General features: G+C 47.5%; 1 protein-coding gene across 2 annotated transcripts in view; it reads right to left on the bottom strand.

Moving 5' to 3' along the window:
- The window catches only part of PHF21B (PHD finger protein 21B), a 134,252-nt gene extending 109,754 nt beyond the window's left edge, over positions 1-24,498 (bottom strand). The window contains exons 1-2 of one of the 2 annotated variants that reach the window (XM_072596623.1): positions 23,636-24,498; positions 22,341-22,406 (exon numbers count right to left, since the gene is read on the bottom strand). In XM_072596623.1, coding sequence (XP_072452724.1) covers positions 22,341-22,406; positions 23,636-23,689 — 120 coding nt within the window. In that variant the 5' untranslated portion in view covers positions 23,690-24,498. The remainder of the gene's footprint in view (positions 1-22,340; positions 22,407-23,635) is intronic. The other variant, XM_072596622.1, reaches the window with a different exon arrangement.
- Between the last annotated feature and the right edge of the window lie 1,071 nt (positions 24,499-25,569).

Here is a 25,569-nt window from a genome sequence, read left to right as displayed (position 1 = left end):
TCATGAAAGCTGCACAGGGCACTGGACCTGGAGTCAGAAGACTTGAGTTCAAATCCAGCCTCAGACACTTGCTAGCTGTGTGAACCTGGGCAAGTCCCTTCATCTCTGTCTTCCTCAGTTTCCTCTTCTGTAATATGGGATAATCATTGCACCCACCTCCCAAGGTTGATTTGACAATGAAATGAAATAGTTTGTAAAACACTTTACACCTGTCACTATATTAAGTGGGTGCTAAAAATGCTGGATTTCTTCCTTCCCTCCTTCCTCCAGGAGTTCAGTCCCTGGCTCACAGGCCAATCCCTACCCTCATACTCATTACATCCACCCTCAAGCGTGGTCACATCCAGGACTTTGCCATCAGCCAGAACAGTGCAGCCTCTGTGAGCCTGATCTTAGCCTCAATCATACCCCTTCCCATCCCTCACCTCTGCTCTGGCCCCACTTTCCTCCCTCAACCTCTGAACTCCAGAGTTAACCAGTTCAAATGGATGGTGCCTTGCATGTCCGAATCTCCTGCTCTCTTGACCTATGATCATTCACCCTTATCTAAGCCCAGCCCTGGGTTAGCCCCTCCATCTGTCGCCATCATGTTGCCTCACATCACCAAGCTATCCCACCATCATCTCAAACTCATCACATTCAAGATAGAAAAGGCTGACTTCCTCTCTAACCCAAATGTCCTTGTCAACGTAGAGGATGTCCCCATCTTTCCAGTTGGCCAGTCTCACAGACTTGACTGTTTGCAAGGCCCTTGGTCCCCAGAACCAATCAGTTGACAAGTCTCATCCATTCTTCCTCTACACTCCCTCCTGGCCCCACCACTTCCAAGTTTAAATTTTCTTGATCCCGTCCTTCCTGGATCACAAGCACTAGGCTCCTACTTGGTCTCCCTGCTTCCAGTCTCTTACCCATCTTCCATTGAGCTTCCCAAAGAATCATCCTATGCTTCAGCACAGCTCTAACCATCACCTCATCTGCTCAGCCATCCATTGGCTCCCTATCGCCTCTTGGACAAAACATGACTTCTTTGACCTGACCTTTGAAAGCTATGCCTAAACTTGTACCAACTTCTCTTTATAGATTCATTTCGTGTAACTTCCCTTCCAATCAAACTAGCCTGCTCTCTACTCCCCAAACATGACCTACCATCTCCCACATCCATGCCTTTGCCCAGACTGTGCCCCTTGCCTGGAATGCCCTCTCTTGTCCTCTTTAACCCTTAGAATCCTTAGCTTCCTTCAAAGAAGTACCACCTCTTCCAGGAAACCTTTCCTGATCTCTGCGCACTCCAAGTTCATGATTCTCTCTCACTCTTCAAATCACCACATTTACTCATCTTCAACATCTTACATCCCCTCAGTAGACTCTACTGGGAGGGCATAAATTTGTCTTCATCTTTTTCTTTTCCTCTCCAAAATCTAACTCACTGTCTTGCATAGATTAGGCACCTAATAAATGTTTGTTTAATTGAATTCAATTGAACTCCTGGCAAAATTCTACAAAGTTTTACTCAAAGAGGAGTCAGTAAGGGGCAGTGGTTAGAAAGCTGGCCTCCACCAGGGGGAATGGCTGAACAAGCTGTGGTATATGAATATAATGGAATACTGTTGTGCTATAAGAAATGACAATCAGGTGGACTTCAGAAAATCCTGGAAAGACTTTTATATGAACTGATGCTGAGTGAAGTAAGCAGAACCAGGAGAACGTTGTACACAGTAACAACCACAGTGTGTGACAGCTGACTGTGATAGATTTAGCCCTTCTCAACAATGTAAGGATCTAAGCCAACTCCAAAAGACTCATGATGGAAAATGCCATTGACATCCAGAGAAAGAACTATGGAGTCAGAATGCAGAGTGAAACTATTTTCTTTTTTATTTTGTTTTGTTTTCTTTCTCATGGTTTCTCCCATTCACTATAATTCTTCTATACTACATGAATAATATGAAACTGTGTTTAAGAGAAATGCATGTGTAGAACCCATATCAGATTGCATGCCATCTTGGGGAGGAAAAACGGAGGAAGAAGGAGAAAATGTAAAACTTATGGAAGTGATTGTTGAAAACTGAAAGTATATAAACTAATAAAAAAAGAAAAAGAAAGAAAGCTGCCCTCCAAATTAGGAAGAACAAGACACTTAACCTCCTGGTGCCCCAGTGTTGACCTCCATTAGTGGAAGAGATTTTGTTACAAGGAGTTCCCTACACTAATGAAATCATAGGCCTGGTACAGAAAGAAATATTCAAGGGAGGGCTAATAAATGTCTGGATAAGATAGCAGCAATCCCACCCTGCTTCACTCACAACAGATCACCCAGGGCTAACCTAACATCCTGGTTGACAGAGCTCCCAGATCACAAGATCAGAGAAAAAGGTTCCCTGGACTTTAGCAAAACATTTGTCAAAGTCTCTTTGGCTACTCTTGTAAATGCTGTGGGAAGCCATGCGGCAGACAGGAGCACATCTAGGTAAGTTTATAATGGGATGAAAGGGAAACTCAAAGAAAAATTAGCAACAGTTTCAGGTCCACAGAGCAGTACATCTCTGGTGCCACACCCTGGCTGGGTATTAGGGTCTGGCCCTGGACTATCAGACATTTTTCTTAATGAGTTGGAGATAGGTGGAGATGGATTGCTTTCAAGATTTGCAGATGGCCTGCTGGTAGAGTTGTGAACTGATCCAATCATTCTGGAGAGTAATTTGTAACTATGCCCAAAGGGCTGTAAAACTATGACCTTGTGACCCAGCAATACCACTAACCCTAATTGCACATTTCTAGGTCTGTATCCCAAAGAGAATAGGGAAAAGGAGTCACATGTACAAAAATATTTATAGCAACTCTTTTTGTAGTGACCAAGAATTGGAAATTGAGGGGATGCCCATCCATTGGGGAATGGGTGAACAAGCTGTGGTATATGAATATAATAGAATATTACTGTGTTATAAGGAATGACAAGCAATATAGTTTCAGAAAAACCTGGAAAGACTTACATGAACTGACACAGAGTGAAGGGAGCAAAATTAAGAGAACATTGTACACAGTAACAGCAATTTTGTGTGATGATCAACTATGAATGACTTAACTCTTCTAAATAATACAGTGGTCTAAGACAATTCCAGATGTCTCATGATGAAAAATGCTATCCACCTCCATAGAAAGAACTAGAGTCTAAATGCAGACCAAAGCATACTATTTTTCACATCCTCTCTTTTTTATTTTATTTTTGCGTTTTCTTGCACAAAATGACTAATATGGAAACATTTAACACGATTACACATGTTGAACCTATATCAGATCACTTACCATCTCAAGGAGAGGGGAGATGAAGGAGGAAGAGAGGGAATTTGGAACTCAACATAAAAAGAAGTTAAAAATGGTTTTTACATGTAAGACTCTCAGATGGCAACAAACAAGGAGGTGTGGCTAATATGTTGGGAAACAGCCCATCTGCCATTTATCGCCTCCCCGATCATACAGTGGCCACCATTCCCATTCCAATCCTCATCACCTCTCAGCTCGACCACCCCAAGATCTTCTTCAATGGACTCAGCTGTCAAGTCTCACTCCCCTGTAGTTTACCTTCCCCAGTTGCCAAACTGATAAACTCCAAAGCCCAGATATGACTACATCACTCTCCTGCTCAAAATCCTTCGATGGTTCCTTTTACCTCTAGTATGAAACACAAACTCCTGTTTGGCAAGAAAAGCTTTTCCCAAACTACTTCCAATTTGTATCAGTGCTGAGATGGAACTTAGAAGAAAAACTGTCAGACATGAGAAGACCCATAGAACACAAAATGTCAGAGCTGGGAGGGGCCTCAGAACAGGGAATCAAAGAATGTTGAGGGCTACAAAGACCTTAGAATAAGAAGCAGCATATTTGAAATTTCTCTGAATTTGGAGCCAGGGAATGGCGTCTCTAAGCAGGACCCTTGTCCCTTATGGCCTAGTGTCTAGTATGCAGTAAATGCTTAATAAATATTTATTGATTGGTTGATCCTACCTCAGACGCTTACAAGTTGTGTGACCTTGGGCAAGTCAATCACTTTCTCTGAGCCTCATCCATAAAATGGAGATAATAATGGCACTGGCTTCAAAGGGCTGTTGTGTGGATTAAATAGTGTCACATGTTAAAAAGGTTTTGCAAACCTTAAAGGATCACATGAGTTGACGTTGTTGTTCTTAATTTCTACCACATCTCTGCTGTTTCTGGGCCTTCTTACTTGTGTGCCTTGGAGCCTCACTGTTCACCATAGAACAGAGACTGACCAGAATGAATCCAAATTACGACCTGGGGAGTTGGTGTGACACAGGCCTGGGGTTTCATCAAAGGTCATCTGGGTCCAGTAATACCTGCCCAGAAAGTGAGCCTCCCATCATGACCCAGCCCCACACCCACCAAGATCAGGGCTCTTCTCCCAAAACTTTAGGCCCATTTTTCCTCCAGTTAAAAAATAAAACTAATCAGTCTGAGAATCAAGCATCTACATAAAACCAACAGAGAGAGAATGGTGGCTTTGTCCAAAAATAGCCAGTGGCCTACAAGCGAGGTGGGAGAGGAGGTGGCCTTCCCTTTCAGCCACATCCATTGAGATCCTTCGGTTTCTTGTTGGCAGGCAGGCCAAGGGTGGATGCCTCTCTCATCAGCATCACTGAGCAACAGCAATCTGAATGGACCATCTGGGAGGGAGGAAGCCTGTCTGCCTATCCCAGAGTCACCAAGAAGTGCAACCACAACCACAACAAAAAGTCGGGGGTGGGGAGTCCTTGAGAAAAAAAATGACTGTATCAATGCCATCAGCCACACACAGCTGAGCCTCCTGAACCAGGATGTGACAACATGTGTTGCTAAGATACTGGTGAGAAGCAAGTTCATTAAAGGATACTTTGAAAAAGGCTTCCAGGCTCCACTCTCAATGGGGGCTCCTGGGGACCATCCCCTGTGCTCAGAATTCCCTCCACCCTCCATCCAGAAGGCTCAGCAACACTGGACTATCCCGGTACTTTACTGAGATGCTGCCTTTGTAGGGAGGAGGGCTATGGGGATGCAGTGGGGCTCCCATTGACAGAACTGCTCCAGGTGCCATTGGAGGCAACTGCCAAGAGACAAGATCAAATCCTGGCTCTGAAATGTACAAGATCATTCATTCTCAAGTTGGAGATCATCCAATTCAATGGGAAAAAAACACTTAAGCAATACCTACTATGTACCAGGCATCAGGCTAGGCACTAAGTGTGCAAAGACAAAGAGAAACCACCCCCATCCTCAAGAAACCTCAAGCCCATTGGTCCAGGAGACAAGTCAATACAGAATGGATTCATGAAAAGCCTGGAATCCAAAGGGCCTTGGGATGCAGACTGCGAAGGGATATGGACTGTCAGAACAAGAAGAACCATGGAGGTCCTGTTATCCATCTCCCTCATTTGACAAAGGAGCAAACTGAAAGCAAGGATGACAATGGGCCATGATCAAGGTCACACAGCTCATCAGAGAGGCGAGAAGATGGTCCTGGGTCTCCCCACTGTCAGGAGGGTGCAGCTCCCATGTATTAGTGAAGGGCCATCATCAAGAATCTGCACCCAGCAAGTTCTTCAGACATCTCCCAGAATCATAGAAAATCCCAGGACCTTAAATTACTTCAAACCCAACCCTCCCCTGGCCGACAATTCCTTCTACAATACCAGCACTAAGTGTGTCCTCCAGGGAGCTCACTACTCCCTACACTGGCTGGTCCTCTTCTGGACAGCTCTCATTGTTAGCCCCATAGAGGATGGTTTGCCTGAAATAGTTGACCTGTTACACCTGGGCCTGGGGGCTCAGTGGGTAGAGCTCTGAGCCTCAAGTCAGGAAGATTCATCTGCCCGAATTCAAATCCAGCCTCAAAGACTGTATCTGTGTGACCCTGGGCAAGTCACTGCACTCTGTTTGCCTCAGTTTCCCCATCTGTAAAATGAGTTGGAGAAGGAATGTGAAAAAAAGAGGCACTTCCTGCACTTGCAGGCCCCTCAGGTCTCCTAAATTCCCTGATACAATGCCCTCCGATCCTACTCCTGTGCCTCAGACTCAAAGGTTTCCTCTGAGACTTTACTTGTGTTGCACTTAATAGCCCTCCAGTTGAATTAATCATGAGACGAGTTAGAATCACTGATTACGGGAATGTTACTTGTCACTTTGTAGCCTGAGTCTCGAATTCAGCTCAGTGTCAGAGTCCCTAACATTCAGGTTCATTTCCATACACATATTGGCTTTCTGCCTGAATGATATCAAAGAGAAAGACCTTTCTTCCTCTCCTCTCTCTCTTCATTCCCTCTTTCTTCCCTTATCTTTTTTCTCCCTATCCTCTCTTTCCTTTACCCCTCAGTATTCTATCCCTCTCTTCTTTCCTTCACTCCTCTCTCCCCTTCTCTTCCTTCTCTTCTTTTCTTTTCTCATATAGTCTTCTCTCCTTTCTCACCTCTCTTTTGCCTGGCTCCTCTCCCTCTCTCCCCTTCCCTCTTTTCTTTTCTCATATAGCTTTCTCTCCTCCTCTCCCTCTACACAGGAATCTGCCGAACTGTCCAGTCAGAATATTTGCATTTTCTTCATCTCTAAGAAAAGCTTTGCTTCATCTGCAAATCTTTTAATAATAAATGAGGATTACAAGAGCTTCATGAAATGGAAAGTTACAGGTTCACCTGTCCTGGGTGTCATCATGAACTCCACCCATAATCAAAGGATTCCAATCCTCAGGCACAAAGAGAGACAAGTCAGCATCCAGGCCCAGCCCCGCTTCCTCACAGAGTGAACAGTCCCTTCATCTCCCTAAGCCTCGTGTCTTCCTCTGGGAAATGGGGACAATAATCTCTGTCCTGCCTCCCCCACATTAGGAGAATCATATGAGCTAAGAATGTCTCCGGAATCTTCAAAGTGTTCTATGAATGTGAGTGGCAGTTATTACCAATACACACAATGCCATGTGTGGAAATGTTTTGTTTGTTTATCTGAAATCTTCCTTGGCACTGCACAGCCACAAGATGGCAGGGGTGAAGCCTCATGAGCCTTTTGGTGAAGGACTGGGGCAAATTGTCAGAGATGAAAACAGATGTGCAAAGTGAAATGGAAAGACAATAAGGAACTTCCCATGGAGTTGTTGATTGGTCCAGTCATTCTGGAAAACAATTTTCAACCATGCAAAAAAAATGACAAAAACATCCATACCCCACTGACCAGAGATCCCATGACTCAGTACATACCAAGGAGGTCGATGACAAAAAGAAAGTTTCCATAAATATCAAAATATTCCAAGAACTAAAGATGAAGCTTATGGCCATCCACAAGGAAATGCTTTGAGAACAATGGGATGGAATATTCTTGCACCATTGGAAATAATGAATGTGATGGACACAAAGAAATATGGAAGGACTTAGACAAACTGATCCAGAGTGAAGAAAGTAGAACCAGGAAAAGAACTTACAAAAGAAGCATAATAATTTCTATGGAAAGCACAAAAATCTGAAAGTGAACATTGTAGTGAAGAGGTTTGTCTCTAAACAAGGTGATGCAGGCCCCTCCCTTCTTTGCAGGAGTGAGAGACCACAGAGACCACCAAGAACTCTGTCACGCTGAATTTGTGTCGACCAGGATGACTACATTGTTCCCATATCCCCTTCCTCTTTTTTATTCTTTGCTCCTGAGTAAAGGGTTGGGGGTGGGGGAATGATGCATTCAGAAATGAAGGGTATGTAAAACAAAAGATATTAACCAAAATTAATGGCTACAAAAAGAAAATACAAAGGAGTAGGGTGGAGGAAGCTTAGTAGATCAGAAGATCAATCTGAGACAAGAGTGTAGAGGGGCTGCCAAAGAAATCCAATGCCAATCTAGGTGGCATTAAGAAAGGGGCAGCATTCACAGCACTGGCAGTAATATTTCACTATCTGCTGTGTTAGTCAGATTGCATTTGGAGGAGTGTGTTCAATTCTGGGCATCACATTTTAGGTCAATCAACTAAAATGCATCCTCGGATAACCAATGATAAAAAGGCCCAGAGCCTTATGGCCTATAAAGATGTGGTGAAAGGCCAGAGGATGTCTGGCCTGAAGAAGACTTGGGAGTAACAGGACAATTCTCTCTGAGTATGTGAAGCCATGCTCATGAGAGCTTCTGTTTGACACTAGATGAAAGAATGAGTAGAAATTAGAGGAAAGGAGATTCCATATAAGAAAATGAAAACAATAATAATTTTTGTTGTTCAGCCATTTTTCAACCATATTCAACTCTTCAAGACCCATTTGAGATTTATCTTATTATATACATAAAAGGGAAAGCCAGTTATATATGAAACCCCCATTTTGATGCACAATCGTCTTTTTCTGGTCTGTTCTGTATAAGCATATGTACATTCTGCTTTTGTTGTTGTTCAGTCATTTTAGTCATGTCCAACTCCTTGTATGCTCATTTGGGGTCTTCTTGGCAAAGATAGTGGAGTTGTTTCCTATTACCTCATCCATCTCATTTTAAAGATGAGGAAACTGGGGCAAACAGGGTTAAGTGACTTGCCCAGGGTCACATAGTTAGTAAGTACCTGAGCCCAGATTTGAACTCAGGAAGATGAGTTTTCCTGACTCCAGATCCAATGCTCTATCCACTTCACCACCTAGATAACCCAATAATAATTAGAACTCTAAAAGTGAATGGGCTACCTCAAAGGTAGTGAGCTCACTGTCCCTGGAATTTTCCTGCAAAGCTCAAGATAATCACTAGTCAGAGACACATTACTATACTGTAGAGATGGACTCAATGTGTCAAAGGTCTCACTGGGCTCAGAGATTCTGAGATTCTGTAACCCAGCTGTGTCACAACACTTTGTCATACCCAGAAGGCTCATAAGAATGTCCCTCATGGTTCATAAAGAAGACACCAGGGGAGGAGCCAAGATGGTGGAGTAAAAAGATATACATATGCTAGCTCCAAACCCATAGCCCATAAATTAAAGTAAAGTAAAGTAAAGGAGAACTCCCAACAAATTCTGGAGCAGCAGAAGCCATAGAAAAACAGAGTGGAGGAGATTTCTGTTCCAGGGAGCCCTGAAAAACTGACCAAAGGGTCTGTCGTGCACTCGACCCAGAGCAGAGCCCAGCCCTGCCTTGGCCGCACAGCACCAAGACGAGCAGATCTGAGCAGACTTCAGGGACAGAATCTCCAGCAGCTGCGCAGGTCCCTCCACCCGCATGTGACAAGAGTCAGTGAGAGAGTCTTTTTGGGTGGCAGAGAGGGGAGTGGGGTGTCCCCGTGGCTCGGGCCCCCTCAGGAGGCAGCAGCAGGGGCAGCAGCAGACAGGGGCTCCCAAAGCAGGCAGGAGCTTGGATCCATTGTTGAAGGTCTCCTCATAAACCCCCTGAGGGAACTGAGTCCCGTGTGGTGGCCCTGCCCCCACTTGAGCATCTGAACTTAATCTCATACTGAATAGCAGCCCTGCCCCCACCCAAAGCCCTGAGGCTGGGAAGCAGCATTTGAATCTCAGACCCCAAGCACTGGCTGGGTGGATCTGGAGGCCAGGTGGGTGTGAAGAGGAAGCTCAGAAGTCAAGTCACTGGTTGAGAAAATGCCCAGAAAAGGGAAAAAAAATAAGACCATAGAAGGTTACTTTCTTGGTAACAGATCTCTCCTCCCTTCCTTTCTGATGAGGAAGAACAATGCTTACCATCAGGGAAAGATGTAGAAATCAAGGCTTCTGCGTCCCAAACATCCAAAAGAAATATTCCATGGGCTCAGGCCATGGAAGAGCTCAAAAAGGATTTTGAAAATGAAGTTAGAGAGGTGGAAGAAAAACTGGGAGGAGAAATGAGAAAGATGCAAGAAAAGCATGAAAAGCAGGTCAACACCTTGCTAAAGGAGACCCAAAAAAATGCTGAAGAAAATAACACCTTGAAAAATAGGCTAACTCAATTGGCAAAAGAGGTTCAAAAAGCCAATGAGGAGAAGAATGCTTTCAAAAGCAGAATTAGCCAAATGGAAAAGGAGGTTCAAAAGCTCATTGAAGAAAATAGTTCTTTCAAAATTAGAATGGAACAGATGGAGGCTAATGACTTTATGAGAAACCAAGAAATCACAAAACAAAACCAAAAGAATGGAAAAATGGAAGGTAATGTGAAATATCTCATTGGAAAAACAACTGACCTGGAAAATAGATCCAGGAGAGACAATTTCAAAATTATGGGACTACCTGAAAGCCATGATCAAAAAAAGAGCCTAGACATCATCTTTCATGAAATTATCAAGGAAAACTGCTCTGATATTCTAGAATCAGAGGGCAAAATAAGTATTCAAGGAATCCACTGATCACCACCTGAAAGAGATCCAAAAAGAGAAACTCCTAGGAACATTGTGGCCAAATTCCAGAGCTCTCTGGTCAAGGAACATATTGCAAGCAGCTAGAAAGAAACAATTCAAGTATTGTGGAAACACAGTCAGGATAACACAAGATCTAGCAGCTTCTACGTTAAGGGATTGAAGGGCATGGAATAGGATATTCCAGAAGTCAAAGGAACTAGGACTAAAACCAAGAATCACCTACCCAGCAAAACTGAGTATAATACTTCAGGGGAAAAATTGGTCTTTCAATGAAATCGAGGACTTTCAAGCATTCTTGATGAAAAGACCAGAGCTGAAAAGAAAACTTGACTTTCAAACACAAGAATGAAGAGAACCATGAAAAGGTAAACAGCAAAGAGCAGTCATAAGGGACTTACTAAAGTTGAACTACTACATGGAAAGACAATATTTGTAACTCTTGAAACTTTTCAGTATGTGGGTAGTGAGTGGGATTACACACACACAACCACACACACACATACACACACACACAGCACAGAGTGAATTGAAGAGGATGGGATCATATCTTAAAAAAATGAAATTAAGTGGTGAGAAATATATTGGGAGGAGAAAGGGAGAAATGGAATGGGGCAAATTATTTCTCATAAAAGAGGCAAGCATAAGACTTTTAGTGGAGGGAAAAAGAGGGGAGGTGAGAGAAAAACATGAAGCTTACACTCATCACATTCGACTAAAGGAAAGAATAAAATGCACACTCATTTTGGTATGAAAACCTATCTTACAATACAGGAAAGTGGGGGAGAAGGGGTTAAGCAGGGTGGGGGGGATGATGGAAGGGAGGGCAATGGGAGGAGGGAGCAATTTGAAGTCAACACTTGGGGAGGGACAGGATCCAAAGAGAGAATAGAAGCAATGGGGGGCAGGATAGGATGGAGGGAAATATAGTTAGTCTTACAGAGCATGACTATTATGGAAGTCATTTGCCAAACTACACAGATATGGCCTATATTGAATTACTTGCCTTCCAAAGGGAATGGGTGGGGAGGGAGGGATGAAGAGAAGTTGGAACTCAAAGTTTTAGGAACAACTGTTGAGTATTGTTGTTGCATACAACTAGGAAATAAGAAATACAGGCAATGGGGTATAGAAAGTTACCTGGCCCTACAGGACAAAAGAGAAGATGGGGACAAGGGAAGGGAGGGATGATAGAAGAGAGGGCAGATTGGTGATAGGGGCAATTAGAATGCTTGGTGTTCTGGGATGGGGGGAGGGGACAAATGGGGAGAAAATTTGTAACCCAAAATTTTGTGAAAATGAATGTTAAAAGTTAAATTAATTAATTAATTAAAAAAAGAGAGAGAAAAAAAAAAAAAAAGAAGAAGAAGACACCACCATTGAATCCAGTGGTTTCGTAATCTATATAGCACACCAGAGTTTCCCCAAAGAAGCTCGACACTGATTTCATCTGCCTTCGACAAGACCTTTCTCCTTCTGAGCCTCAGTTTCCTCATCTGAGAACTGAGGAAATTGCAGTAGATGACTCAAAGCCACTTTTAGCTCTAAAATACAAGCAAACTAACCCAGCAGCAACCCCAAGTTCTACCAAACCCAAACTAGAGGTTGGATCCAGGTTCTTGAATCTACTCCAGTCTTCAAGTATTCAGAACATTGCAGAAATAGCCTTTCCTGCCCAAGGTCAACTGGGTGGCTTTAGCTACTTTGGGCAGCAAAATAAAATAAGCTGGGGATACTGGCCCACTTCTGTTGGGCTTCTTAGTCAGTGCTAGCTCTTACATACAACTCAGGGACAGAGGTGAACATCAGCATGTGTGCACACACTTGCACACACCACACACACACACACAAACAATGCACACAAATATGACTCCTGGAGTTACTGCATCTAAACATCACAGAGTCCTAGCAGCAGACAATCATAGTGTTAGAAGGGACTCAGAGATCTTCTCCCTTCCATGGCCTCTCTGTGAAATGGTGATCCAGTGTGTGGTAAAGGCAATCTAGACAGCATAGCAGAGTGGTCCTTGTCTTGGAGCCAAAGGCTGGGGTTAGGGTTGGAGGTTCCACTTCCTGGGTGCTACTTCCACTTCCCATGCCTTAGTTTCTTCCTCAGTAAAATGAGGCAGGTCCCCTGCTCAAAATTCTGGGTATCCTTCCAATGGTCCATGCCCTCAAGGGAAGCTCTGACTAATCAGGAAGTTTTGTCTGATTTTGAGCTAAAAGTCACCTTCTGGAAGAGGCCGCCTCTCCTCGGTTCTGCTCTAAATTCTGTCCTCCTTCCTCCAGCCTCCTCAGTCCCTTCACACTAACTCTTTCACCCCATCTGAGAGAGTGTTCCTCCTTGGCTTTCCAGAGAGGCTTCAGCTGGTAGTCAAAAGCTAGGCAAGGACAGTGAGCAAGCAGCTGCCTTAGCAAGTTCCCAGGACCCTCTGGAAATTGCTGCTACACTACAATAAGTTCCTGAATCAAAAGAAGGAAGGAGATGTCCAAAGAGAATGGACATGACCACCTGAGATCCTGAGAAGCCCAATCCCCACATGGGCTGCTCCTGCAGCCCTCAGGGAGCCAGTCGTGGGGGGCCAGGGGCCCTAGGTTTGGGCCTGCCCAGGATTGTGTCCAGGAGATCAGGGCAGCCAGAACTGGCTCTGCTCATCTGATAGCCCAGAAAGCATCAGTTGATTACAACTCAGTCTGCCTCAATCAGATCCCTTACTGTAAACAAAAATAATTTGGAATTTTGTTGAGTCTTCTTCTTCTTGACCCCTGGGCCCTGGGACTTCAATGGTGTAAGAAATGACAAGAGGATATTCTCCCTGCCAAAGCTGGGACCTGCTCGAGCTGCTGAGGGACTGGCCCAGGGTTATATGATATGGGGAAGTTAGAGGCTGGACCCAGATGGAGGTCTTTGTGATTCTCTACAAGGCAGGCCTTCTATTCACTCTACTGCCTGCCCTTGAAAGCAATGAGCCTTGATCTGTACTTCCTTGCTCCCGGTCACCCTTAATTTCGGACCCCAAACTGGCAGCAGCTCCAAAGTCTCACTCCGCCAGCCCCAGCCTTCCATGCAACTCTCAGACAAACATTAAAACAGAGATTCTGGCACAGAAAGGTTTGAAAAGCACTTCATGTGGCTTATCTCCTCTGATCGCCACAGCTGCCCGAGGAGGGAGGCGCTGCGGTTCTCACTCAGGGAGGTGCCCAGGGCCTCACAGTTAGGGGATATTGAAGGCTGGATTTTCACTCAGGTCTTCTGACTCCAGATGAAGTGCCCTATCTACTCTGCCTCTCAGGACTTCTATTCCTGATCTTAGCGAAGTAATCTCATCTTTGGATACTTCCCTTCTTCTCAGCTATAAAATACTGGGACATCTCTTGTTGTTCTGTCACGTCCAGCTCTCTGTGACTCTGGGGTTTTCTTGGCAAAGATGTTGGAGTGGTTTGCCATTTGTTTCTTCAGATGAAGAAACTGAGGCCAAGAGGGTTAAGTGACCTGCTCAAGGCCACATGGCTAGTGAGTATCTGAAGCTGGACTTGAACTCAGGCCTTCCTGACTCCCTGCTTAGCCATCCTCTGTCTCTCTTAAGAACTTCACAATCTTCAAAGTGCCACAAAACATCCAAGTTGTTTCTTTATTATTATAGTTTTGTTTAGAATGCTTTGTCCAGGCTCCACTCCTTCCTAGCTGAGAAACCTTGGACAAATCCACTCCATTTCTCTCTCTCCTGCTTTTTCCCTCATCCATAAAACAGGCATAATAACATCTATGAAGCCCCTCCTCACAGGGCTTCTAGAGTGTGGATGAAAAACGAAGCACTGAGTAATGATAACCATAACAGTAAGTGTCTGGCTATGGAGTGCTTTACATATATCATCCCATTTGAGCCTGATAAGGAGGCAGGTATTTTCAGTATCATCACCCCCATTTTATAGTTGAGAAAAGTGAGGCTCAGACAAGTGGAGGGTCACCCGGTCAGTAAATGTCAAAGGCAGGATCTAAATCCAGGCCTTCCTGGGGTCAGGTTCCACATTCTGTCTCTGAAGCTTCAGATAAAGACTATGGAACATCCCTGACTGTCAGGTTTCACAGAAAGGTAAAGTTTTCTCAGGCACCAGAAGGGAAAATAGGATTCCCCTTTTTTACTGATACCCCAGACATAAGGCCAGCAGAGAAAGCCCAATGCTATTGGGCCATGGACTGGCCACATCCCTTCCATGGTCCCCTGAAAGCAGACATCTCCACCCAGAGCCTCAATCTCTTCTTGGCAAACCACAGAGACTTCTACCATGGGACAAAGAAAAAATGAGACTATTCTGCATGGTTGCATGCTTTTAGAGTAAACCCCTACTCCACTCCAGGCATCAACTTGCCCATCTGTAAAAGGAGGGGATTAGTCTGAAGGGCCTCTCAGGACCTTCCAGGCTTTCTCTGGGCAGCATCTAGTTAGCATCGTGGAGAGAGGTGCAACACTGCATTTGAGCAAATCAGGTAAGCTCTCTGAGCCTAAGCTTTCTTACTCATCTATAAAATAGATAACAATATAACCTATCTCACAGGCTTGTCAAGGATCGAATGAGATAATATATGTTCAGCACTTTGCAAATTCTAAAGGGCTGTTTGAACAGTAGCTAGCTCTGACCTTTCATAGTCCAAGGCTCCACCCAGCTCTGACACTATAGGACTGTAGTCCAAAGGACCCAGACCTTGGCAGTCCCTTCATCTTCAGCTCTTTGGGTCTCAGTTCCATCTCCTGTAAAATGGGGCCAACTCCCACCCACTGTGGGCCTCCCCTACCTAGAGTATGGACAGGCAGCTCCAGCAGGGTGATGTGGAGAAAGCATCTTGTATACCATTAGGTAGGACTCTAGTCATGAGGGACACTGGGCCCTTTTTCTGAAGCCAGTGGCCTTGGGAGGGGGCACTTGCTTGGTCCACAACAGGTATCATAGACCACTCCCCTAACCAGGCATCTTTATGGGATCAAAGGCAGTGATCATCAGAGGCACCTCGATGAAGAAACTCAGTTAATTGAGATCAGCTGTGTTCTTCAGTCAGCCGGTCTTTTGAGTGGCTAAAATATCAAAGCAAACACTTTAGAATAGGTAGAAGAGGTATTTCTCTTAGGCCACTCAGCAGTGAGCCAAGCAACTGCCATGCAGAGAAGACGGCAGGACAGAAGGAAAGATGAAGATCCAAAGTGATACTTGCCCTGTCTAGCAGAGCCCCAAATGCAGCCTAGCCCAGACTTAGGCTTCCCTAATCTAGACCATGCTAGGAGCAGCCAGCAATGTGGGGTAGAGAGGAGAGAGGGCAGGGGGAAAGAGAAACATGGAGGGGAGGAGGCAGAAAAGGGGAAGGGAACTTGAGGAGAGGGGAGATGGGAAAGGAAGAAGAAATGAGCAAGAGGGAAGGGAGGAAGAGGGAGAAGAGGGGAAAAGGGGAAGCAGAAAAAGAAAAGGAAAGAGAAAACCAAAGAAGGATATGGAACATGGAGAGAGAACAAGTTAGATGGGTAGAAAAGGCCCTTCAGCCAAGGGTATGCAGAGCTGCATTCTCACCAGGTCCCTGTCTAAGGGGCAGCAGCCAGCAATGATTACAGTGAGAGAGAGAGATAGACGCCTTCCCTCCCTCCTCCGCCAATCAAGCAGTGAAGAAATGTTAGTCAGCAAAGGGTGGGTAGAACCAAATCAGAAGGATCCAGACATGGGGTGCTGAGATGGGGCTCAAAGCAAGGCCCAGGAGCAGGCATAAGCAAGATAGGCAGTCACCCAGCGGACAAACACTGGTCAAGGAAGGGGAAATGAAGAGCAAGTTGTAAATGCCTGAGCTTTCTCTCTGTGGCCCCCAGATTCCCTGTTTCTGTCCAGAGCACCTCCCAGTCACTAGAGTTTCTCAAGCTAGGTTTCATCGTCTATGCTTCATTCTTGCTTGGCCACCATGTCCGGTCTGCCACCAAAGCTTTGCAAGAGCTCTTTAGTGCGCCTCTTTTGTCTCCTCATATCCCCCCACCCCCACCCCACAGAGCCACATCACCTCAAGCCTAGACTCATGCCATAGCCTCCCCCACTGGCTCCCCGGCCTCAGTTGCCAAACTGATCTTCCTAAAGTGTGGTCAGACCTTGTCACCCCCACCTCAACTCAATCAACCCCACTTGCTCCCTATTGCCTCTGAAAGCAAACATAAAATCTCTTTGGTCTTCAAAGTCCTTTGTAGCCAAGCCCCCTCCATCTTTCCAGTCTTCACACACTTTCCAGCAACCCCCCCACCTACTCACACACACTTTTCCAATTTCCTTACGCTCCTGAATACTAGGTAATCATGGGACAATGGCCTCCTAGCTATTACTCACACAAGAAGCTCCATTCCCAACCAGGGGCATTTTCCTGGCTGTCTACCCCTCACACCTGGACCATTGTCTCCTCATCTCCCCCTCCTTCAAATCCCAGATAAAATCTTGCCTTCTACAAAAGCCCACCCTGGGCTTCCCTAATTCTAGGGCCTTCCCTCTGCAAAATTACCTCCAATTCATCCTGTGCATAGCTCACTATACAGAGTTGTCTGCATACTGTCTCCCCCACTAGACTGGGAGCTCCTTGGGGTCAGGGTTGGACTCTTGCCTGTTTTTGTGTACCCAGTACTTAGCACTGTGCTTGGCACATAGTAGGTGCTTAAAAATCTTTATGGACTGACTAAATTCCATGAGGACAGATAGGAAGGGTGTTGTATCTAGCCTTTATATCCTCTGAAAACTTCATGGTATTTTAAAGGTTTAAAGGTCCTTTAAACATGTTTGATTCCTCCAAAAGGTAAGTCAATTGATTAGATTGATGTTCCTGTAGAGAGGAATCCACAAGAAATCAAATCTCCAGGCCAGGTCTTGAAGCAACTCTCGGGGCTCCTTTGATGTACAGGAAAAATGGGAAATGAGCTGAGCAGAGGACTTGAATTAAAGCCTAGCTCTGCCACCTAATACCCTGTGGTAGCCTCAGCTTCCTCAGCTGAAAAAATGAGGGGGCTGTACCAGGAGCTGCAGATCTGTGCTAGGGAGACAATAGGCTTGAGAAAGCATCTCCCAAAGTTCATGCTTACTATGGAAGTATCCCAGTTATGCAGACAAATGGGATCTTCATCTGGGAGACACTAACACAGGTGAGATCCAGTGGGTCTTCTCCATCATTAGGGGTTTCTGGCCAGGACTAAAGGCTTGCCTGGTAGTGGCTGTGTCCCACACATCTCTTAGGAAGACTCTGAAGTCTGAGTCTGCCAATAAAACTCCCCACCGAAGGCCCCATTCATTTACAACCCCTTTTTGACCAGGTAATTGTCCTCATTGACAGCCATTCATGTGGGAACATTCTTGTCTGTTTTCATTTTTCTGTGGCTCATGTTTTCTGAGTTGACTGTAAAGTTGGAGCTTCTGAAAAACTACTTAGTTTAGAATGATCCGCGCAGGAAGTCACTTCTTTAATAATAAAAAGAAAAATCATTTTAAGAGGTCAGTACATAGGAGGGTTCTGGCATGTACGTAGAAATGCTCCAAAGCTTGATGAATTCAATAAAAATGTTACTGCCTCTCTGGATATGATGTGGACTCCCAGTATCAAGGCAGTGGACCAACTAATGAAGTCCTCACACTTCCTAGCTTGTTAAAGAACAGGTGGAATCCTATTGTCAAAGGATCTATCCAGAAGGAAGCCTCCCTTGACTTCTACCTTCTTTCTGAGGATACCTGTCATTGATGGTATCACTTTAAAGAGGGAAAAAGGAAATAATGGAAGGTCACTGCCTACCCAATAGAAAAATATCTAAGGAACCACACCATCATGGAGGAGGCAAAATCACAGGATTGCCTTAAGCAAAAGAGTTTCCCTAACAAACTACTCCCTCATTTAATGTGTGAGCTATTTAAAAATAAAATAAAACTTCAGACAAGTTATCTATATCTATATGTACAACTTTAGGAGGAAGGACATTTAATGCTAATGGCACATTTCAAGGAATCCAGTGGGAAACTGATGAATGGAGCACTGAAATACATCACTTGGTCTGACTGTATTTCTAACTGATATGGATAATGTTCTTATCCATTCAATTGACTATCGATTTCATCACTCACATGTGCCTCTTAATTGAATTTCAATCTTCATTGCATCTTGCTATTGCAGGCATGGCCAATGCACAGATTCATTCTAGGGGACAAATGCATCACACCCAAACAAAAGGGACAGTAATTGTCCTTTCAATTCCTCAGCTACATGGCCAAATTCCTAGAGCACTGGGCTTCTAATCAGGAAGACATGAGTTCAAATTTCATAGAAGACCACTTAACTGGCTGTGTGATCCTGGGTGAATCACTAGATCTCTATTTGTCTCAGTTGTAAAATGGGGCTAATATTAACATCATCTGTCATGCAGGGTTGTTGTGAGGACAAATGAGATGATATCTGTAAAGCATTTAGTTCAGTGCCTGGCACAAATTATAATAAACACTTATTCCCTGCCCTCCACAGAGACAGGCATTTGTAAAAAGTCCAGAGCAGTGAAACATCCCTCTCTTCGAATCCCACTAGGAGGTCGCTGTCCAGTTGGTGGGGAGGGAATTCCCCGTTCCTGAACAGAATGAGCTAATTGAGCCCTTTGGTTAAGACACTAGTCTTGACGCCCCCTCAGGTCTTGCCTGAAAATCTCTCAGACGGTCCGTTTAATGACCTTTCCAGGTAGGAGCCTGCCAATCATTGACCAACTCTGAAGAAAAGGCCAAGTTCACATTAAGTCCACCAAACTCATTTCATTGGTGACCTCTGATGGATTTCAACTCCAGGCTTCCCAGAGAGAGACAGGCAGCTTTATTAGCATGCTACACCACCTCCTCCTCCTCAGGCCCCCCCTCCCTTTTTCTCCCCTCCCCCCTCCCCTTCCCTCCCTTCTTTACGAGTCCTTGTAATATAAAATGCCACAAAGGGAAACTGGGGAAAAACACATCCAGCCACAGATCTGAGTTCCAACCCATCAGGCCACATCTTTATCGTCATGCAGCGCTTCTCTCTAACTTGAAAATGAGTGGGGGAAAAAAAAATAGGGGGATGAGGAGGAGTTTGTTTTTAAAAAGTGTTTTTCTTAAACACACACACACACACACACACACACACACAAAACAAAACAAGAGGGCGGGAGCTGCCTGCGCCTTGTTCTGGGGAGTTCAGATTGAAAGCAAAAAGGCTTGCTTGGATCCGAAACCATCGTGGGCCAAATCAAATCTCGAGGTACCAACCGCCTTCTTTAATGGACTTTCGGCCTCCGCCAGATTCCATCACGGCACCTACTAAATAGTTGCTGTCCTCCTAACCACCATCATACACCCTGAAACAGTCTGGAAGTAGGTACTTTGATCGGGGAGGAGGTGGATCAGAAACCCAGGGCCCTCTCACAATCCTCGAAGAGCTCCTCAAACTCTCCCCCCAACCCCCATGGAAGGAAGCTCTGCTACAGATGCGGGGGAGGGGGCGGAGAGAAGCCGCAAGAGAGACCTCGAGCCAGGAGGTGTCCTCCTTTTTAAATCGACTCGGAGGAGTCATCAACTTGGGAGTTTTACGGAGGGTGGAGGGAACCCACAGTACTCGGAAGCCTTAGCTAGCACTTCGCGTCAGGTCTGCTTTTTTCTTTCTTTTCTTTTTTTGAGGAAGGGAAAGTCTCTGATTTGATTCCATCCAGTGATTAAGCATCTTTGTGCTCGGTTGAGTCGGGGATTCTAACCCCTCCCCCTCCCAAAAATGGCATCGTAGCAATCAAAATGGTAATGTTCGGCATGAATGGGGCCCCTCCCCCACCGCAAACTCTGCAGACTTTTCTCCATGTAGAGAGGAACGAAGACCCCCCCCCCCCTCCATTTCGACACAAAATGGGAGCTCCCACTACCAAATGGGGAATGCTGACCAACTCGGGGACAATGAGCAGAGCTGGGGCTTGAAAAAAAAAAGATCCATACACACAACACCAAATACAATTCATTCATTTTACAAAGCCGTCCTTCTCCCTTCTGCTTCTCTCCCTCTTCCTCTTCATCCCCCTCCTCCTCCATGACTATCTTTCAGACCCACAGAACCAGCCATGTTTCTCCCCCAACCTTCCCTCACTTTCCAACTTTCCCTGCGACTCCTTAAATAAGATACTGAAATCTCAGGTTCCTCTCCGCGCCCCCTCCCCCATCTTCACCCCAGCCCTTAGCCACCAACATCCCTATCCCCTTCTCCCACCCTCCCTCAGCAGCAGCTTTCTCAACTACGGCCTCCCCCCTCCCTTCCCAACCGAGAAAAATGAACCTAGAGGTCTTCCTCTTTTCACTAGCCAGGGGTGAAAGATTTGGCAAATAATTAAATTCGACTGAGGGTGGGGGCTGGGGAGAGGAGGGTCTAAGGCTCAGCTCCAAGTTTGGTCCGAAAGAGCTATGCAGCATTCCGAAGGAAAAGCGATCGATTCAGGGAAGGGATCGGAGGGAGGGAGGGGAGAGAGTAAGAAAGAATGGGGAAGATCTAGAAAAAGAGAGACAGGGGAGGGAGAGATGTAGGGGAGAGGAGGAGGGGCGGGGGGGAGAGAGAAAAAAGGGAGAGGGGGAGGAGAGAAAAGAAAGCGAAGAGAGAGGGGGAGGGGATGAGAGAGAGAGAGAGACAGACAGACAGAGAGAATGGGTCGGGGGCGGGGGGGGGGGGGGTGGGGAATCGCCACCAAAGGGGCTTTTGGAAAACTGCGGGAGACGCAATTGGACGCGATGTAGAAAGTTCTTAGCTATGCGGGGAGGGAAGAGGTGGAGGCGGAGGGGAGGCTGGGAAGGAGAAAGGGGGTCGGCGGGAAGAAGCTTTGCAATCCGGCAGATCCTGGATGGGTTTTGCAGGCTACCAGGTTTTGCAGAAGTACAGAAAGGGGAGGGGGAGGGGACGGGGAGGGGAGGAGGAGGAAAAGGGGGAACGAAGGAAGGGGGAGGGGGAGGAGCAGGGGAGAGGAGGGGAGAGGAAGGGAGCCGCGTTTGCAGAGCGTGGAAGACGTTTCAGTGGCATCTGTTCGTGGTGCTGAAACCTAACCACGCCGGCTCTTCGCCATCAGCTGATCTCAGCTGAACAAACTCACAATGGCCAACTTTTTCCTCAGCCCGGAGGGATGGAGGGAAGAGGGAAGAGGGGGGAGGGAGGGACACAAGAAAGATGGGAAAGGGAGAGGGAAACCCGACATCTTCTCCGAGGCAAACTTTTTTTTTTTTAAATGAACAAAAAGAAGACAGAAGCTTTAAGTTTGGGGGAATTGTCAGCTGAGGTCGGCTTCCCTGGGTACAGGGTTTTTTTGTCTTTCTTCTCCCCCTGCCCCACACCCCCTTCTGCCGGGGCAGGACTTCGGTGACGAAGAAGACCAGGGAACAAACAAAAGTTCAAGTGCTCGGGCCGGGGCGGAGGGAGAATGGAAAGAGGGAACGGGAAAAGGGAAGGAGGAAAGAGAAGGGTCTGCAGCCTAGAAAAGAAATCGGTCAATTATGGAGGGGGAGATCTTCCAGTGATCGATGAGAACCAGCTCTGCCACAGAAACCAGAAACTGCTGACAAGTCTCCTCTGCCTCCCCAGACCCCCAGATCCCCCCTCCCCGAACACGCAAAAGGCCAGTAGTACCAAGGAGCCCGAGACAGCAGCAATGTCCCTATTCCTAAAAAATGTCGACCAACTCAAAATGGACGCCTCGGTGGGGGGCCGAAGGGGGTGGGGAGTGGAGCCTTGAACGCAGCTTGGGGCGAGGGGAGGCAGAATAATTTACATCCCTACTCCTGGCCCTGGCACTGGCCCAGGCTGCCTCTGGGGTCGCTTCCGAGCCACAAGAGCCCACTTGGGCTCCCCGCAGAACTTTACGATTCCAGCTAAGGACATTTTTAGCTAACGCAACCACTTTTCAGACACTGAGAAAGTGCATTGTCCAAACCCTGGTCACTTCGGGACCGGCAGATGAGTGAAGAACGGAGGGAGCCAGCCTTACTTGTCTCTGGTTAAGGGCAGCTAGCCGGGGATGCCTCTCTGGGAGCTGTTTCTTAAGGTCGCCGTTCTGCAGAAAAAGCGATAAAGAGAAAGAAATGACTGATACTGGGAAGAAAGCGGCGGATTCCCAATTCCCCAGCAAGGAAGGCTAGGGAGGGGGCTCAGGGGAGCGGAAACCCCACAGGCAATCTGGACCTGATAAAGTTTCTCCCTCTCGGCACCTGGCACTAGGGTTTTAATGCCAACGGGTGAAACCCCAGCGGCAAGCAAGCAAGGTTTGCATTTACCTGTGGCTCTCCAAGCCTCATCTGAGCAACTAGTTTGGGCCGGTCTTTCTCTTAATCACCCCAAAGGAGGGATCCCGATGGCTTTCAAGTTTAGTGAGTGTTTTCTTTAAAAAACGAACCCCCAACAGTCACACATGGGAGTGAGTGTGAGAGAGGAAAACTGTGCATGTGAGTGTGAGTGTGTGTGTGAGTGCGAGTGAACTGGAGAAGGGGGGGAAGGAACAAAGAGCCAAGTAAACACTGCTAGTCAGTTTCAAGCAAAGCTCATAAATATTCAAGTCTCGTCCTAATCTCTCCAACACACACGCACGCACATGCACACTCACTCTCCCTCTCTCTCACACACACATACACATTAGTGTACGCGCACACACACACACACACACACACACACACACACACACACACACACACACACACACACACACCCTCCTCATGCACACTCGCCCAAGCACCAGCAGCCGCAAGATCACTCCGGATTCCGATGAGAACAACCCAGAACTCCCGGCAACATTTTGCAAAACTACTTTGACCAAGTGGGTGAATGGTGCAGGAGAGGAAGGGGGCGGCGGATTGCCCTTAGCAGGTCTGAAGGGGGGATTTTATGCTAACCCCGAACTTCCCCTCCTCTCGCTTCCGAGTCCCTCCACTCCCAGCCCCGCAGCACGACACAGATAGGAGCCCTGAGCAAAGGAGGGGAGGAGGAAGAGAGAGAGAGAGAGGAGAAGAAACTATTTTTTTCCGTCTTGAGCTTGTAACCCGACAGTCGAGCAGATCCCTTCGTTCACACCGAGCACCAGTCCCCAGTTCTCTCTGGGAAACTGACTCTCTCTCTCTCTCTCTCTCTCTCTCTCTCTCTCTCTCTCTCTCTCTCTCTCTCTCTCTCTCTCTCTCTCTCTCTCTCTCTCTCTCTCTCTCTCCCCCTCCCCCTCCCTCCCTCTTTCTCACCCCCAAATCTCTCAGTCTCTCTCGGGGCTAACTCCCAAGACTACAGCCAACCTCCACTTACCTGATGACCCTGGATCCCCACTTTTAACGCCTCCTGGAGGCTCTGGAGCTCCATTCCTGTTACTTGTCGGGCACTTTCCAGCCACTTGGAGCCTCGAGCCCTGGGAGGTTTTCAGGCCTCACAGGGGAGCGGAGATGAGGCTACGATCCCCCTCACGTCCTCCCGGGGAAAGAGAGAAGGGAGGGGAAGGGGAAAAACTTGACGGGGCGGGGGAGGGGGGAGGAATCAGCCCCCTCCCCCACCAAAAAAATTCACAGCAAATGATCCCTGTCCCCTAGCCGGACCACGGTAGCCACCCCCCTCCACCTGAGCTCCAGGGGAAAAGAAGAAAAAGCGGGCGAAGAGCGGCGCCAGCCAGGGTCGGCAGGAACAACTCCGGGAGCTGCAAAGCAAGTTGGGAGTGTGCGAGTGGGGAGAGCGCGACTTAGTGCCGAGTGGGAATGGGAGTGGGAGTGGGGCCCGGGCGCAGGACTCGGCCTCCCCGGGGGAGCCCCGACGGCCCAGCCCCCGCCTGCGGTCCAGAGCCCGCCTTCCAGCCGGAGGTAGGCAGGCCGGCTGGCAGGCAAGGAGGGAGGCAGGGACTATATTTCCGTGCCCGAGTGCGCGCCTGGATTTCCCTCGGCCTCGAGAAAAAGTTGTGCCTCGGCCGTCAATGCTAATTCGGCAGTGCCCGGATGGAGCGGGCAGGGGAGGAGGAAGAGGAGGGAGGAGAAGGGACTGAAAGAATCCTCCGCCCCCCGCCCCGCTCCCCGTCCGCACATGCGCACTGGGGGCTCCGCGGTGAGCTGGAGAGAGAGAACAAGGGAAGGGGAGGGAGCAGGGGCAGAGGGAAGGGGAGGGGGAAGGGAAGGATCCTGGGAGTTCGGCCCAAACTCTGGGTTCGGGGAACTTCTAAAGTGCAGGGGCGGAGGCTGGGAGGCTGGCCGGGGCCTGGTCCCCTACTCTGACCCTCCCACTCCTCATCCCCGCTCCCCCCACACACACTCAGTGCCGCGAGCCTCGCGAGGCTGCAAGGTTGTTGGCCGGGCCTCCGTCCCCCTCCCCGCTAAGCCTGCCCACGGCGTCCGGACCCGGCCCCCGAAATGCGGGTTGTGGGGCGAACAGCCGCCCCGCCTGCCCGGGGGGACGGAGGGTGCGAGGTGGGGAAAGGGGCACCAGCCTGGCAGAAAGGGCCAGGGGGTGGGGGCGACGCGACGTCACTGACTGCTCTCCCCTTCCTCTCCCCTCCCCCTCCCTGCGGGTCTCTCTAGGTCTCACTCTCGCTCTCACTTTCTCTCTCTGCCTCCTCCACCTTTGTCTCTGTCTCCCGTTCTCTCTCTCTCCCTCTCCCCTTCCTCTCTCTTCTTCCCCCTTGTTCCCCTCCCCTCTCTCCGTCTCCCTCCGCTCCTTGTTCCCCTTCCTCTCTAGCTCCCTGACTTTCTCTCTCTGCCTACACTGTTCTCTTTTTCTCTCCTCTCAGGTCCCCTGCACTTCGACTTGAAAAATTTCAGTGTGAGATTTTTATATATGTAAACGAAGCCTTCCCCAAGACAGATTCTCAGACTATGGGAGGTACCGGCATGGCTTTGGCTAGTCACCCCTACCTTTCCTTCCTTCTATTCTTCCCCCCAAAAAAGATGGTAAATGACTGGAAGGGGGCACAGGATAGTCACTGCCTAGGGTCCCAGGAGCTCAAGTTGTCTGCTTCTGCATGAAGGTCCCCAAAAGGCCCCCCTTCTCCTGGATTGGGGTTCCATGGAGCAGGGCCCTGGGGGCCAACTGTCTGTGCCCCTAGAGCTGAGAGGAGGCAAAGCCTGTCCGGGTTGTGGAAGGGGAGACATATGTTCGTAATTCCTGCACCACCATTCCCCCTCCCCAATAAAATAGTCTGTGAGTTCATTTGATCAGGACACAAAGGCCTCCCTGGGAAGGGGGTGTTAGCAGGGATTGACTAT

Source organism: Notamacropus eugenii, chromosome 3 (assembly GCF_028372415.1).
Source record: "Notamacropus eugenii isolate mMacEug1 chromosome 3, mMacEug1.pri_v2, whole genome shotgun sequence".
NCBI lineage: Eukaryota > Metazoa > Chordata > Mammalia > Diprotodontia > Macropodidae > Notamacropus > Notamacropus eugenii.
This window is presented reverse-complemented; position numbering and strand designations above follow the sequence as displayed.